General features: G+C 38.5%; 1 protein-coding gene across 1 annotated transcript; it reads right to left on the bottom strand.

Moving 5' to 3' along the window:
- Positions 1-2120: 2120 nt before the first annotated feature.
- Positions 2121-5208, bottom strand: LOC124875953 (claudin-7-B-like). Its single transcript, XM_047378395.1, has 4 exons — positions 4732-5208; positions 3184-3348; positions 3004-3088; positions 2121-2918 (listed from the first exon to the last, which is right to left on the bottom strand). The coding sequence occupies exons 1-4, from the start codon at positions 4952-4954 to the stop codon at positions 2762-2764; spliced, it is 630 nt and encodes a 209-aa protein (XP_047234351.1). The 5' UTR covers positions 4955-5208; the 3' UTR covers positions 2121-2761.
- Between the last annotated feature and the right edge of the window lie 12475 nt (positions 5209-17683).

The following is a 17683-nucleotide window of genomic DNA, read 5'->3' as shown; positions in this document are numbered from 1 at the left end:
ATGAAAACCTAAAATTTGTTTTGTATGAAGATCATATTATTTAAGACCATTTAAACTCTGTTCTTGAAGTGCTGTCTAGCAGAATGTTGCTGAAACCCTCCAGAAGGGTAAGCCACAAAAAACATTGATGGAACGTTATGTGGTAGAAAAAATTGCGCAAACAACATGAATGACCTTAGCCCTGAAAGAACTTTGAAGCAAATCCCATTAAAACATTTGCTGTAGATTCAAAAGTGGTGGACTGTGGCTGGAGTCAGTTTTTAAGAGTCACCACACACACTTTGCTTCTGTTGGTTTATATCTCATCAAAACCATCCATATTCATGACATCTTAGAATCTGTGAAATGATGATTGTATTTGACATCAATACATTGAGTCATGAAAGCCATGAATCTGTTTGATGGACCTCTATGATGGTGTATATGTGCAAAAGAACTGTCTCAACATGATTGAAGTCATAGTTCTCACTGCTTGTAAAATTAAACCTTGCTGATAATGCAGAATATTCTCAGTGTGAGTTTTGAAATAAATTAGCCTTCACATTTTTTGATGCATCAGGATCACACATTTCTGGAGAAGTGTTGCCTGATTTTAACTTCATGTGTGGCAGCTGTTCCACTGACTGCTTCTGCAAAAGCCGGAGCTAACGAACTCTGTCAATGAACATGTTACTAAAGCAGTTCATCTGGACACAACAATCTGGCGCGCATGTCTTTTACAAACCCGACTTCTGACGTGAAGTGGTTTAAGGCATTTGTTCCTGGTTCGCCATCATACACAGTTTCTAATAGAGGGTCTCATATATTCTAAACTGCTGCATCTCTCTTTTGAACATTGGTTGAAGAAGACCCATGTTTTTACATCACAGCTTACAATGTTTAGCGTATGCTTTTGGTTTTATCTTGTAAATAGCTGAAGCCTGAGTACCAGCAGTGATAATGCAGTGATGTTTAAGAATATGATCTAAAATCAAATAGAAACACACTGGTCAGACTACATATTACAATGATTTGCCTGCCATTGATTATTGTGTATTGGCCTTATTTTAAATAGTTTATTAAAACCTTTTGTGCTCAGCTGGTAGGGTTAGCAACTGTCTTGTTTTTCAGACAGGCAGATGTAGGGCATAAAACCTGTTTTCCTGACCCTTGGCCATATAACATTTTTATAGATGTGTGTTCAGCCATCTACCAAAAGAAACAACCCGTGGGATGTTTTAAGGAAACCTAGAGTTGCAGTAATGACTCTATAGTCATAGAGTTGATCAGTCATTTTATGATAATGCTGACTGTGTTACAAACGTGTTGGGGAAGGAATTGATGCAAGCCAATCTTTTCCAGGAAAAACTGAACTGCAGCACAAGAGTACACTAACTTAATCATTCTGTCTTCAACATACTTATAGATTGGATGTTGAACCTTTAAGAAACTGGAGCAGTCGGGTCACAGAGTTTAGCCACTTGTTAACGATATGACCAGTGGAGAAGACTAATCATTAGTCTGGCAGCTAAAATGAATACAGATTGTAAGTAGAACTAAGCAAGACAATACAGGATCCCAAAATATTCTAAAGATGGACCAGTGACCCGAAACAATGCATGGAATGAAATTAAATAAAAGATTCTACCTTCTAACACACTTTAGGGTCCATAATTTCTTGAAAGCATTACAGATACACTGTCAATACCAAGTAGAGCTGTTCCCACATGTAACAAACTGGGCTAAATACTGTATTTAGCAAGTGATTCATGCAGGTTTGCCCACCGAGAAGGGATCGTTTACCCCACAAGGCAGCACAAGAAAAGTTAATTTACCAGGCTGTTGGTCTGCATTGTACCTATCCACCAGAAGGAAGAGGACTTCCTGCCACAGTGAAACTTTGTACCAGAATAGAAAAGTATTTTGTAGCTTTATATAGTTTACTTAAAATTCTAAAAAAAAAAAGGGGGTATGGGCTGTTTTAAAACATGCTAATTCCTGCATGAAAACCTGCCTACATTTATGATAAGAGGGGCCATTTCTGGAAGGGCCAGCATATTTTTCATTTACTCTCCAATTATGAATATAGATGAAGTTGGATTTTATTAAAAACTATGAAGTGTATCAAGTTTCCAGAAGAAGAGATTTTTGCTTAAACTTTATTTACAACATAAAAACAATTTTAAAAAGATAACAAATAGCTAGTACAAGCCAAACTCCCTCGCATAAAGATCTTAAACTGTCAGAGCGTCACAACATTTCTGTTTCACAAGTAATAACAAAATTGGCAATCCGAGTATAAGTCATGGTATTAGTTACAATTTATACCAATACATTAAAAAAAAAAGGTCTGCAGTGTTACTGATCTTTAAAGTACCTTACAGCAGAACAGATGTTACCCAAAATGATCCATTCAAATGTACAGCACATAAAAAGGGCTTCCCTTGTCAAGCTTCTCCATATTTTAACTCTGTGCTTTAGAATGTTCAGTTTTCGTACACAGTACACTGAAAAGTATACATAAAGCATAACCTGCAGATTCCAACAGGGCAAGACCAGTATGTTATGAAGTAAACATCCAGTATAAAAAAAAATTTAACTTTTCCAAGAGTTTAGTAAAATATTACAGTAACATCAAGGGTAGTCCTGCAGAAACTAAAAAGGCAGTTTAATATAAAGCCAGTACTCCATGGATACCAATTGTTTTATTTTTATTTTGCCAGTTGGGATTCAGGGTGAATATTAAAATGTTCTTTCAAACAGTAACCAATTCCTATTCTGTTCAAACGTATTCCTTAGAGCTACTTGGGGGCCTAGTGGAGATGGGATACTTGGGTGAAGGCTTTTCCTTTGTGCAGGATGCTGCCAGCATGGCACCTCCAATTATAGCCAGAAAAGCTCCAGCCCAGGCGATGAAGATGGCAGAGCCAAACTCATACCTTCAGAGAGACAGAAAGGGGGGTCAGTTACATTATTTCTGCAGATACAAAAAGTATTCATAACCAAAAGTCCTGAGAAACTCACTTTGTGTTGACGGGAGTAAAAGGGTCATAGAAGGCTCGGACGATGTCGTTAGCGTACCAAGAGCAGGCGATAATGCCACACAGAGCTGTGGGAGAACATGCATTGTTATTTGATACATTCCTCTTTAATGCACACTAGTCTAAAAAGATCCTGGTTTGAGATAAGGGAAAGGCTTGTTACCTCCAACTAAAACAATGATGCCACCAGTCATAGCAATGCGGGACTTCTTCACTTTGTCGTCTCCTCCGCAGTTTGTGCATTTCATTCCCATACAGGCGGCACCCAGTCCAGCTACGACAACAATAATGCTCACAACCATGAGGGCGCGCGCTGCTTGAAGGGGACCTAGTAAGGGGAACATAAGAAGTCTGTTAGTCCAGCAGTTATTGTCAAAGCAAACACTTGTTAACAGCAGTACACATGATTACAGGTGTGGCAAAAAAAAAAAAATGTAACAATGAACTGTGATACTGTTGCAATCTTGTTTGTTCGTGTGCATGCAGACATCCCCATTTGGTAAAAAGTGGTCTGAACAAGCTCATTTGGGACAGAACAGTTGCCATCTTATGCCATTAAATGGCAGCGCACCAGAAACCGGCTCCAGCAGGAAACTTAAGAAAATCAGGAGGGGGTTGGATTGTGTGGGTGTGCATGCGTGAGACTCTAAAACAGGTCTGACCAGGTTTCAGATTTCTCTGGTAGTAAAACACACCCAGTTCCAGCTACACACAGCCTGCCTTTTTACTTTCAACTGCTCCTGTTTGAAGCCAGTATTTCTAGATAAAGATCAATTTCTTTTTTGTGTGAAACACAGTTGGTTGAAATTTTGTAAAGGTGAATTCAAATGGGAGAGATCAACTTCCTGGATGTTTGATTATAAAAAAAAAAAAAAATACAAACATAAAAAAGTACTGGAATCCCCACCCCCCCAAAAAAAACAACAACCAGGAAGTAAAAGCGGCCATTGACCCAGTCAGACCTTTCTCGCAGAAAGGTTCTGTATCCTACACCTTATTTTGCTAGACTTCATTATCAACCAGCGAATTTAAGTTTTAAATTATATTCCAACTTTAATTGTTTAATTGAGTTTTTTTTTTTATTATCATAGCCTTGTACTTTAAGGACCCCCTTCCGGACACATATCCTATAGGGTCTGTTGACTAAACAATGGCTTACCCAGGTGTTTAACCTTTAACTAGATCTGCTGTGTAAAGACACATTAAGGAGGACATTTCCACACAAGGTGGGTCAGTGGCATCTTGTACTTCCTTTACAGGACAATAATGAGGGAAAATCCATTGTCGAGCCCGTCGTGTGCAAATCCCCGCTTTTCTAGTGGAAATTTGAAATATTTTGATTTCTAGCAACTGTTTCAAGAAGTTTTTGTAATGAGATCCCAAATTTGAATTAACCTAAACGTTTAACGTTACTCAAAGAGAATCCAACGACTAATTCAGAAGAAAAACTTGTTTGTCAAGGCCATAGACGCAGTGAAGCGCCAACTGAATATATAACGCAGGGGGAGGGGGTAGGACAGGTGCATTAACTACGACATTTATTATAAACGGGGTGGGGGTGGGTCGGTTCTAGGAACCTTACATGAAAAAAAGTTTCAAGAAGGGAGGGGTCCATCTTTTAGGTTAACCCCGTCAAACTCTCAAGGTTAATTAATGACACCAATTTTCACACAACCGCAACATACGAGGGTGCGTAATAACTGTTACTTACCGGTGAGCTGCAGCATGGAGTCGTACACTTTGCATTGGATCTGGCCTGTGCTCTGAAACGCACAGGACATCCATAGTCCCTCGTACATGGACACCGCCGTGATGATGTTGGATCCAACAAAAGCTGACATCTTCCACTGGGGCAAAATGGTGCCAATTATCAGTCCAATCACACCAAGAAGAGCCAGAGCGAAACCCAGAATCTGAAGACCCGAGTTGGCCATTTCGATGTTTCTTTTTTCACCCGACTTCAGATCAAAAAAAAAAAAAAAAAAGGCGACGTTTACCTGCTGCGAAACTGGTAATCCCAACAAACTAACTCTGCTTGCTTCTTTACGAAGTTATCCTTGTTTAATTGATTAAACCGGTCCTTTGCGCTGTGAAGGTGAAATAGTAACACACAGGAGCAATATTTGAGTTTAAAAAGTCTCGGTGAATCCTTGCGCACCTGTTCGTCTGCCGCACCTTGACTAAGGAGTGAACAGCGGGAGTGAGCTTTTTAGGCGGTTTCTGAGGCGGGTGGGGGGGGACGCGCACGCAGTTTCGACTTATCAGCGTAAGAACGAACACCTGAAGTTTCATGATGTAAGCGTTTCGTCTACCAGACCTCGGACAGAAACACAGAAACGTCGTTAAATGTTTTTAAAATGGGAAATCTGGACTAAAACTAAAACTTTTTGCTGACAGCTCTTCATTGTGTACATTTTCAAAATTAAAACCTTTTGTTCAGTGGTTGATTTTATATTATTTATTATGATATGAGTGATGCGCAAAATATCTTCTTGATGTATCCTTCAATTAAAATATGACAGAAGATTAGTGTATACACTGTTTAAATTTGCTGAACCCCGAAACTGCAAGTAAACGCATTTAGAGCCTACATTACCCATAATCGTATAACTGAAACCACAGGAAGCCTTATGATAAACAAGTATTAGTGGCAGATTCTTCAACCAGTATTACTCAATAGCAAGGTTTCTTTTTATTGTTGTGACTGATTCAAATGTGTACCAATAAATTAAGCCTGAATGACTCATTCACATGGGTCATCATTTGGAATTGCACGTGTTTAAATAAATAATACGTTTAGACAGCTAGTGCTGCTTAAATAAATTCACTTATTGTTTGGTTTTGTTTTAAAAATAAATTCAGTTCATATGATCTATCATTAAAAGTTTCATTCATCATTAAAAGCTTTTATAAAGTTCAGTATAGGGAGACCCTCTTCTTCCAATGCTACCGGCCACTTTAATAGGTACACCTGTCCAACTGCTCGTTAACGCAAATTTCTAATCAACCAATCACATGGCAGCAACGCAATGCATTTAGGCATGTAGACACGGTCAAGACAATATGCTCCAGATCAAACCGAGCATCAGATTGGGGAAGAAAGGTGATTTAAGTGACTTTGAACGTGGCATGGTTGTTGGTGCCAGACGGGCTGGTCTGAGTATTTCAGAAACTGCTGATCTACTGGGATTTTCACGCACTACCATCTCTAGGATTTACAGAGAATGGTCTGAAAAAGAGAAAATATCCAGTGAGCGGCAGTTCTGTGGGCGCAATGCCTTGTTGATGCCAGAGGTCAGAGGAGAATGGCCAGCCTGGGTCGAGCTTATAGAAAGGCAAGAGTAACTCAAATAACCACTCGTTACAACCAAGGCATGCTGAAGAGCATCACTGAACACACAACATGTCGTACCTTGAGGCGGATGGGCTACAGCAGCAGAAGACCACCGGGTGCCACTCCTGTCAGCCAGGAATAGGAAACTGAAACTACAATTCGCACAGGCTCACCAAAATTAGACAATATAAGATTGGAAAAACGTTGCCTGGTCTGATGAGTCTCGATTTCTGCTGCGACATTCGGATGGTAGGGTCAGAATTTGGAGTCAATAACATGAAAGCATGGATCCAACCTGCCTTGTATCAACGGTTCAGGCTAGTGGTGGTGGTGTAATGGTGTGGGGGATATTTTCTTGGCACACTTTGGGACCCTTAGTACCAATTGAGCATCGTGTCAACGCCACAGCCTACCTGAGTATTGTTGCGGACCATGTCCATCCCTTTATGACCACAGTGTACCCATCTTCTGATGGTTACTTCCAGCAGGATAACGCGCCATGTCATAAAGCACGAATCATCTCAGACTGGTTTCTTGAACATGACAATGAACTCAAATGGCCTTCACAGTCAACAGATCTGAAACACCTGTCATTTTAGTGTGGGAGGTTTCAAGGCTAAATTGGACCAGCCTGGTAGCCAGTCTTCATTGATTGCACATTGCACCAGTAAGAGCAGAGTGTGAAGGTTCAATTAGCAGGGTAAGAGCACAGTTTTGCTCAAAATATTGAAATGCACACAACATTATGGGTGACATACCAGAGTTCAAAAGAGGACAAATTGTTGGTGCACGTCTTGCTGGCGCATCTGTGAGCAAGACAGCAAGTCTTTGTGATGTATCAAGAGCCACGGTATCCATGGTAATGTCAGCATACCACCAAGAAGGACGAACCACATCCAACAGGATTAACTGTGGACGCAAGAGGAAGCTGTCTGAAAGGGATGTTCGGGTGCTAACCCGGATTGTATCTGTTGGGGTGGAAATGAGTGATCAGTTCAGTCCACAGTTGACAAACAGAGGAGTGAGACACAGACTCTTTCTACTTGCTGCGAGGGTAACTGACACCAGCTGTAATGTGTGAAGCTACAGAGATGTAATCTCTCAACAGAGTTTATTATATAGAAGAGAAACAAAAATTTTAGATTACAAAAAAGGGAGTGTGTATGACATTTAGAGATTCTCAGCAAGGGAGTACAGGAGCAATTGCATACTGATCAAACTAACAATTTCAGTACAGGCTGTTCCTGGACACTGAGTCACATCTGCATGTAACATTTAGAATGCAGCAGAAAGTACATGTGAGTGATAATAATGAATGAACATTAATATATACATACATTCAACCTAACAGTATCCAAAAAACATAAAACCACGGCTGCCCAAATCACGGCAGAATTAAATGTGCACCTCAACTTTCCTGTTTCCACCAGAACTGTCCGTCGGGAGCTCCACAGGGTCAATATACACGGCTGGGCTGCAATAGCCAAACCTTTAGTCACTCATGCCAATGCCAAACGTCGGTTTCAATGGTGCAAGGAGCCCAAATCTTGGGCTGTGGACAATGTGAAACATGTATTGTTCTCTGATGAGTCCACCTTTACTGTTTTCCCCACATCCGGGAGAGTTACGGTGTGGAGAAGCCCCAAAGAAGCGTATATCATGGCATTCCCTTGGCCCAATACTTGTGCTAGATGGGCGCGTCACTGCCAAGGACTACCGAACCATTCTTGAGGACCATGTGCATCCAATGGTTCAAACATTGTATCCTGAAGGTGGTGCCGTGTATCAGGATGACAATGCACCAATACACACAGCAAGACTGGTGAAAGATTGATGAACATGAAAGTGAAGTTGAACATCTCCCATGGCCTGCACAGTCACCAGATCTAAATATTATTGAGCCACTTTGAGGTGTTTTGGAGGAGCGAGTCAAGAAACGTTTTCCTCCACCAATATCACGTAGTGACCTGGCCACTATCCTCCAAAAAGAATGGCTTAAAATCCCTCTGACCACTGTGCAGGACTTGTATATGTCATTCCCAAGACGAATTGACGCTGTATTGGCCGCAAAAGGAGGCCCTACACCATACTAATAAATTATTGTGGTCTAAAACCAGGTGTTTCAGTTTCATCATCCAACCCCTGTATATATATATAAACCAAGAGACAACTTGTGTGTCTTGTAATCTAATACTTTGGGCAATGACTCTCAAAGACCATGCTTTCCCTGCTTGTTCAAAGTTAAACAACTGATTGTTTTCCATAATTGTAGCCTTATTAAAAATAAAACTTTTTTTTCTACCAGTAACAGTGACTAAAAAGCCCACTAAACAAATGCCAATACTAATCAAAGAGAATACTAATGTACATCTAACAACATCAGTATATCTGCCTTATTGAGTCTTCTTCAGATATCTGAAAAATCAAAACCAGCTACAGTTCAAGACATGAAAGCAAGAGTTTCATGTTTGACTTGGAGGACAGGGTAACAGTGAGAAGTTCACATGCATTCATCATATCTCATATTAATTTGGGCTCTTAAGGATGTATTCAGATGGATTTTTTCAAGGGTGGAAGGAATGATAATTCAACACACAACTTCAAATGATTTTCTCGTACCGACATAGGGTCAAAGTTATACATACAGATTCAAGTATGTACATACATCCTCACTTATCTTAAGTCCAATGTCCCTTAACAAGTTGCAGAATAATCACACTTTGGACCCATCAACAAACATCTGGCATACTTCTGACTGGATACTTGAGCAATACATTTTACTGAATTGGTACAGTTTGTATAAATTTGTTCATTTCCTGGTACAGACCTGGCTATTAAGCATTGTCCATACATTTTCAACATGGTTGAAGGTGTGACTTTTGAGAGGACATTTCAGCGTTTTAATTATAGCCTACTTATTGTTTCAATACCAGTTTGGATGTTCTTTTGGGATGATTTTTCTGTTTGAACACAACGTTATGTCCAAGTGTAAACCATCTGACAAAATGTTTACCTTCAGATGAAAGGAAGTCAGTTAACAGTAAACAAAACAGCAACTACCAAGTCATCCTGGACTGCCATCAGCAAGAGAGTGTGAAGCTTAACTGAAATTTGCAGCTACCCTTTTGGACATTCCGGATGCTACCTGGAGAATAATGGTTACATGATGGCAAAGATGACCTTTGCTGATTTGCTAACAGATCATTTGTACAAGGGGGCACTGCTTTTATTATGTGCAACTGTTACTTCCTTTTTAGACTTCCCTGCTCTGTTGCACTAAATATAAGAGAAGAAGAGATAACAAAAGAGAATTCTTCTCTGTAAATCATTGTTGTAACTCTTTATGAGTTTCCTAGTCAGTTGTGCAGAAGTTTAGAGCAGGGTCAGGTTATGGAACAATAGAATATGGCAAGCTTTCAATCCGTTAAATGAAAGTCGAAAGAGTATGGCTCAACTGCAAACCTACCAAGACATGTAATCTATACCCCAACCCTCCGACCCCTTTAATGTGACAGACCAATTCAGTTCAGTTCAATTCAATTCAGTTTTATTTATATAGCACCAATTCACAACACATGTCATCTCAAGGCACTTTAAAAAGGGTTTAGAATAGTGTGGGGCTGTTGGGGAGGTTAGATTAAACTACTGAGTGTTAGAGTTTGGCCATTTTAGAATGGGCTATGTGTAGGGGTACTAAGTAAAATAATAAACTGATAAAATTTGTCCATGTAGAGCCCACTGATGGTCATTGTTATACTAAAAACCACAAGGATTGGGGATACCTCTCTCTGTCAGACTGATTATAACCATTGGAAAAGAGAAGGGGTCATACAGCTAGCAGAAATGGAGGGTGTGTTTGCACCTCAACCATAACTGAGCCGGTTTGGATAAACCTGAATCCCCCTTACTCCATCCAACAGGGAGGGAGGAAGGCAGAGGTAAAAATAATTGGAGAGTGTTGTTTCCTTTTGCATGGTGTGAAAGGTTTAAAATGGGCTGAGTCAATTCAGTCGAATCATACAGATTTCAAGTCAGGTACATACATTCCACTTAATACTAACCATTGAACAGTGCAGTCAGATCCAGTTATTTATTCAAATTATATAAAAAGTTTTTTTTATCTAAGGAAACCCAGCAGATTGCATCGAGTCAGTGACTTGTAGCATTCACTCCTTCTGGATGAGCATGTAGAGACAGTGGACAGTCACTGGCGTTGACTTTGCAGCAATCCCTCATACTGAGCATGCATGTAGCGACAGTGGAGAGGAAAAACTCCCTTTTAACAGGAAGAAACCTCCAGCAGAACCAGGCTCAGCAAAACCAGGCTGAGTGACCATCTGCCAAGACAGACTGGGGGGTTGAGAGAACAGAGCAGAGACACAAAAAGAACACAGAAGTACTAATCCTAGTACTTTCTAAGTAAATGTTAATGGATGGAGCTCTTTTAGTGGTTTCATCTAGGAAGAAAAAACAGATAAACTCTGAGCCAGTTTTCCAGTTTAGAGTGTGAGAGAGAGCATATACAGTTAGTTACATTAAAAACTCAGTCAGTAGCTATGTCTAGGAGGAAAATAGGGTTAAACACTGAAAGACAGGTCCAAGTGTATCATCGATAGAAGGTGAGCATTAAGTTGTTTCCAGCAGAAGCTTGGACGATGCTCCCCTCCAGAAAGGTGTCACAGGTAGATACAGAGTCATCCCAGGTGTAGCTTCTAGGAAGAGAAAAGAGAGAGAACAAAGTTAAAAGCTGAAATAACAGCAAATAATACAGAATTGGAGAGTAGTGTGAGAATGTAGCAGAGAGAGTGAAAGTGGTCATTATGTCCTCCAGCAGCCTAAGCCTATAGCAGCATAACTACAGAGAAAGCTCAGGATAACCTAAGCCACTCTAACTATAAGCTTTATCAAAAATGAAAGTTTTAAGCCTAACTAAAACTGGGAGCTGGTTCCACAGGAGAGGAGGCTGATAATTAAAGGATCTAAAGGAACTAAAGGACCAGAAAAGGAAAGAGGCATAGGTAACTCTGGAGGGACTTCAGAGATTCAAATCTCAGGTGGGAGGCACAGCTATCATGTGAAAAAGGTGTTCTGGTCAGATTTTTTGTTCATGGACAGGTAAGTACTTCAGAGTTCATGGGAAGATGGGTGGAGTTTAATGCAGGGAAATTCGGGAATAAAGGCTGTAAAAGCCAATGCACATCAGCACTGTGAGACACATAAAAGATCCTTATCTTTTTTTTCAAACAACCCACACTAGCTGCCTTCAATTTGTGGCCAATGCTGTGCTATTCAGGAACAACAATGCTAATAATAAAACTATCCTTGTCATTCAAGGCTGAAGTCCAGGATGATTTCCTGTCTTGGCACACTTCAGCACAACATGTCTAGTGGGTTCATAGACCCTGAACATACAGCCAGAGCTTCGTTGGAATGGCGTAGATCAAAGCATGTCCATGTACAAAAACGATCAAGTCAAAGTCCAGACATAAATCCATGTAAACATCTGCAGCAAGACCTACAGATGGCTTCTGTCAAATCTGACTGAGTTGAAGGTATGTTGGAAAGAAGAATGGGGAGAAAAACATCAGTCTCTATGATTAAAGTTGGTAGAGACATACCAAAAAAAGACTTGTAGCTGTATTTACAGACTAGATGTAAACGCAGTGAACAGAGGTTTTACAGATTACTGACCTGGGGAGGGGACTGAATACATATGGATGTCACACCTTTCTTGTAAAAAAACGTTTTAACATATTCACTGGTTGTGTTACGCATTTTACAAATATGTGGTGTTGGTGTATCACATAAAAAGTCAATAATATACATTGAAGTCTGTGGTTGTAACATGACACAATGTGAAAAGAATTTAGTTCACTTACTTTTTCTTCCCATCTCATGTTCGAGAAAACTGTGTGCTCGCAAATGACATGTTCTTATGACTGCAGTAGAATAGGGACTTTGGGGAATTATAAGTCTTTGAATGTTTTGTTTAAATGTGCAAATAAAAAAAATTATTTATTTAAGATTGTTAACATCTTCTAACTTGAAATTCTTAAGATCTTAAAACCTGGGTTTAGATACGAATTATATTTAAGTATCTAAGATTAAAATGATCAGTTGTTGGCTTGTAGGCTGACATTTTCAACATAAGCTCTCACTGTTCTTTGTTGTCACTGTTCGCTGCTTAAGTAATGGGAGTGTGGTGATTAATCACAAATTCAAATCCTAAACTGTGCCTTTTACCTTTTTATCGGTTTGATCACCTCTTCCTGTGAGGACCTGAGAAACTCTTTTCGTTCGGTCTTGTTCACCTGAAACTTTGATTTTATCACCTGTTTTGGTCTTGCAGTTTCCCATCATCTCATCTGTGCTTCTGTTCTGCTCATAAAAAAATGACAATATGAAAATTATTGAAAGCTTGATCTTTTGGGTGGTGGGCTGATTATTATCCACCAGCCTGGATTCTAAAACAGACCCCATCCATCATTTCAACTCAAGTGAGCCTTAAAATAACTTTAATACATTCTAGATTTCGCTCTGAGAGCTCAGCTGCTAATACTTGCACAGCCTTTATATAATGTAATCTAAAACAATTTTTATTAATTGCTATTTTATTGTTAGGCTTCTTATGTGTTTTTTTTTTCATGGTTCTAGAATGAATTTCCTTATTTCAGACAAAAAAAAAAAACATTTATCTTAAGCAGTTAGAATTGCTTTAAGAAGGTTTATACAGTGAAAAGTTTTTTTCAGTTTCTACCAACTTGTTTAGTGCTGAAACTGTGACTTCAAAGTTACAACTGTGGTTGATTCCATTATAACTTCACTGGTCAAATTAGTTTCATCCTAGAAAACATTAAACCTGTCATTCACATCCCATTCTTAACACAAGCAACTACAACATGCATGGGTGTGTGAATTCCATTTTTTATTTTTATTTTTCCTTGTTCTAAACACTTTTGTGATGATATCATTACATACTATGTATGGTAACTGTTGGGTTTCAGCTTCCGTAACACTTATGGTTTTTTAAGGTGATACTAAAAACACTCTCTGAGTCATCACGCAGCATAGAGATAAGGAGCATGTTGAAAATATTCACTTCCCTAATGACTCATTTCAAGTGAAACAGTGAATGACAGTGAATGGAACAACTTAACTTTGTTTGTCCTACTCCAGGGCGTGTCTCTGGATCAGCTGTCTCTATCCTCTCTAACCGTTTCAGTAATACCAAAACAGCTCACTTGAATTGAGTTGTGACCTACTGTTTAACTGGTTCTGGATTTCGGCCTCTGGAAAAAAGGGCTCCTTCAAAATGGATTAGTAAAGTAGAGTTTCTATTTGATCATTTTGGTAGTAGAAATGGGGTGATGCCACATCATTATCAAGTTTTTCCCACCTGAAATTCTTTCATTTTTAGTTTCTTTGATATACTGAAGTTCACAATTTAGCAGTTAATTACTTTTTTACGACTATCACTTTGGTTTGGATTAAACCTCACAATCTTACACTGCCATAATCTTACCTTTCTGACTAATCCTTTAACTCTGAGTACATTTTGTTCCGTCAAACTACAGAACATGTTAGGTAACAAAGGATTACACGAGGCTAAACTAAATCAGGACAACTCTGAGGTGCAAGGCTGCCATCTAAAGGTCACTATGAGTATTAAACAAACCTGTTAGAAATTTGAAATATGTGGTGCAGGCCACATTTTTAGGCCTTAAAATAAATTAATCTTTTGTTGCAGGAGCATACTATCACACTGGAAAATATCGAAAAATGCTATGTTCAATTTGAGTAATGCTTTATTCAGCGGGAAGAAAAAAATAATAATTTGAACAAATTCATCAGGGAAAGAATTATTGGTACACCTAACAATCCCTTAAAAAGCTTTTAATTTATGCTTTACTTTAGGTCGATAAGAGTTTCTACTATCTTCTTAATGATAATTCCTGACTTTATGTACCCCTGGTATATAAATATCGAGGCCCATTTTTTTCAGCCACTGGCCACTAGGAGTAATGTGGACCAATACTTATCTTGCTATCAAACACGCTGAGCAGGACGGTTAGAGGTGTAGAAAAACATCCAAAGCTCATATTTTATAAACTGCAGAGAGAAGTGGTATCTTGGGGTGATGACATCTCCATATTAACCTTATCTACATGCAACTAGTTGTTTAAGAGAAATGCCAGTAAAAGTCCAACCATCACAAACGCGTAGAGCGGTAAACTCTAACGGGACCTTAACTGGTACTGTGGGTTTTGGTCAGACGAGAATTAGACTGAGCTTTGTTATAGGCTGGTGTCTATCCCCATTGGGTAAGAGGCAGGGTATACCCTGGACAGGTGTATGAATTACCTATGTCTCCATCAGTAAACTGAAAACTGGTTATCATTGGGTCTTTTTAAAGCATAATGAGCCAAGGCATATGGTCAGGTCAACACAGAAATAATTCACCACACAACAAATCAACTTCTTCCATGGTCATCTCAGTACTCGGAGCTAAATACTGTGGAGTTAAACTGAATCAGAATCAGAATCAGAATCAGAAAAGCTTTATTGCCAAGTACGTTTTTGGACATACAAGGAATTTGTTTTGGCGTAGTCAGTGCAATACAATACAAATTAAAAAGTATAAACATATCTACAATGAAGAGAAGAGAGCATAAGAGATGACCCAGGATTCGGCCCGATCTAGAGAGATTGTGGAGAGAGTAATAGTCAAAGATACCTCTCCCACTTTGTGAAATATTATTTTGGCAGAAGGGCATTAAGCAAGTATTGACAACAGGGGTACCAATAATTGTGCAATCAGTCACTTTGTTAAAAACATCTATGTCTTTGACTTCTAACTTCCAGAAATACAGACACAATGTGTGATGTATTTCCTCTAATAAAGATTTATGTTCAGTCATCAAAATAATAGTTTATGAGTGTTTCTTTCTCAAGCTAACTTTAATTTCTGCATTCTTTTTTTGACACTTTAAGGGATAAATTATGTACCAGATCCCTCCCCATCCTATCTTTAACAAATTCTTTTTAACCACAGTTTGTTTATCATCACAACTGCAACAACACTGGCTTATAGTTTAGGTTTTTAGTACCTTCATCTACTTTAACCCTAAACTTTGATGATCATTGCTGTTATTAATGCAGGCATTGTAAAAGATGAATTAGGTATAGACAGAAGATTACTGGCTTTTGGGGCGTTGCAAAACATAATTAACACAAGGATGTGATTTTCCCACATCTAGTAAATTTAGCATATAGATTTCGATAAAAAACATGAAGACACTGAGAGTAATTGGTTCTTCCAGCTTTTCAGAGAACTATATTTGGTTTATGCTGTAATCCTTATTTGCTGCATTAGGAAACATAAAGCTCAATTCAGTCTGAGCGCGGACCGCTTCGCTCTGTGTGAGTTCACTGCGAATAATCTCATACAAATGCAGAAGTCATGCTTCCATGAGATTTGAGATGGCGCAGAGAAGTATAAGGAGGATCAAACGAGAAAAAAGAGGGCTGTCTGACCCTGATCGAGGTCACGTCTCAAAAGGAGAAGTCGGTGTATAAACAGCAACAGCCCAAAGCTCATGATAATCTGTCGCATCACATGCAGCTCAATTTCAGCTCGTTCTGCAGAAAGACTTGAAGCATAATTATCCTGCCTGTCAAACATCGATTTGCCATCGTTGTCACTGAGCGACTGTAACGTCTAATCGACTGCCGGGTTGCAAAACAAAGATGTAAATGGAGCCATTCATCTATCTTATACTTTCTGCTTAAACAATTCTTTGAAAAGATCCATTGCTCTTTGGTAGATGAGACAGATGTGAGTTCGTTAATCCTGAATAATCAAAAAATAAATAAATAAATAAATAAATAAATTGTCCAGAATGAATTCTCCTTTTCTAATCAGTTCTACAAATTTGTGACTACTTATCCAAACATCATGGCAGCCAGATGATGTATACAATATTGTTATATTTTGCAAAGTTAGGCATACATTCAATTTAAACATAGAGATGAACAGATTAGGAGGGAATGTGATCTGTTAAACAAGACTTCTATCTATATTGAAACAATACAGTTATTGAGTCTAATAGTTTTCCTCCTTTGTAATGGTTTGGAAGGTCTTTAATTTAAAAATTTTTAATGACATATTTAATTTTTGTCTTTAGTGAGTAAACTTAGTTGTATTAAGTCAACATCAACTAAACTTAGCATTTATACCTTTGAAACTTTTTCACCTCTGCTTTTGTGTTAAATCACAATCTTCAATGTCTTTTATTGGGTTTTTCTTGTGACAGATCAACACAAATTAGTGGTAGGTTTTCAAATTTTTTTATAAAAAAACATTTGAACAAACATGCCGTTTATTTGTATTCATCGCCCTTGACTCCGGTATCTCTGAATAAAAGCCAGTGCAACCAAATGCTTTCAGAAGTTGCCTACCTGGTACATAGAGTCCATTTGTGTCATTCAATTTCAGTAAAAATCCAACTGTTCTGTGAAGGTTTGTTGCAGAACATTAGTGAATAAGCAGCATCATGAAGACCGAGGAACACTAAAGCTGTAGAAAAGTTTAAAATATATTTTAGACTTCTAGGGTTTGGGTTATGAAACAGTAGGACTCCCAAAAATAGAAAGAGTATGGCCAGCAAGACATGGCAGTCCACCTAAACTGACAGGGTTAGCATGGATAGTATTAATCAGAGAAGCAGCCAAGAGGTCCATGATAAATCTGGACCCTTGTGGTTAATTGTCTGTTTTTTCTCATTTTGTCTGGATGAATCAGACGAGTCTTCTTCACATTACTAAAACATTCTGTCACACTCTTCCGTGGGTGCTTTCTATGGATATGAGTGCTTTATAACGCTGTAAAGTGTGTTTTTAATTTTCTGACTGAATCAAGATATTAATGTAGTCTCCTCTAATTGTGATTCTAATATTATGTGTGTATGGGTTAGATTTGGCAGCTCTTCAGCTAATTTAGATGCAATTAGAAACATAAAATGATCATGTTTGGATGGGTTGTACTGGAATTCTAATTTCCCCTCGGGGATCAATAAAGTATCTTTGAATTGAATTGAATTTGAATTTGGAGGCTTAGATTGTATGATCATTCTTTCTATATATAATCACACCCAAAGAAATGGGTGATAAATGCTCAATACATTTATCAAAAATGTATCTCCTAAACTAAATTTGATAAGCGTCATCAGTATGCTTTTCATAAAACTGTTTCATACATGTTTTACTGATTTAATTCAAATCATGCAAAGGGCAAATGATGGCTTAAAATAAAATAAGAAAGTGTTTTAAA

The sequence above is a fragment of the Girardinichthys multiradiatus genome, chromosome 11 (assembly GCF_021462225.1).
Source record: "Girardinichthys multiradiatus isolate DD_20200921_A chromosome 11, DD_fGirMul_XY1, whole genome shotgun sequence".
NCBI classification, from domain to species: Eukaryota; Metazoa; Chordata; class Actinopteri; order Cyprinodontiformes; family Goodeidae; genus Girardinichthys; species Girardinichthys multiradiatus.
This window is presented reverse-complemented; position numbering and strand designations above follow the sequence as displayed.

What these genes read in the sequence shown, in the direction of transcription:
- LOC124875953 (XM_047378395.1), bottom strand. Translation starts at nt 4,954, where the DNA reads ATGGCCAACTCGGGTCTTCAGATTCTGGGTTTCGCTCTGGCTCTTCTT. An exon ending in CTCCATGCTGCAGCTCACCG is followed by an intron (nt 3,349 to 4,731) that starts GTAAGTAACAGT and finishes TCCCCTTACTAG; the next exon opens with GTCCCCTTCAAGCAGCGCGC. An exon ending in TTTACTCCCGTCAACACAAA is followed by an intron (nt 2,919 to 3,003) that starts GTGAGTTTCTCA and finishes GTCTCTCTGAAG; the next exon opens with GTATGAGTTTGGCTCTGCCA.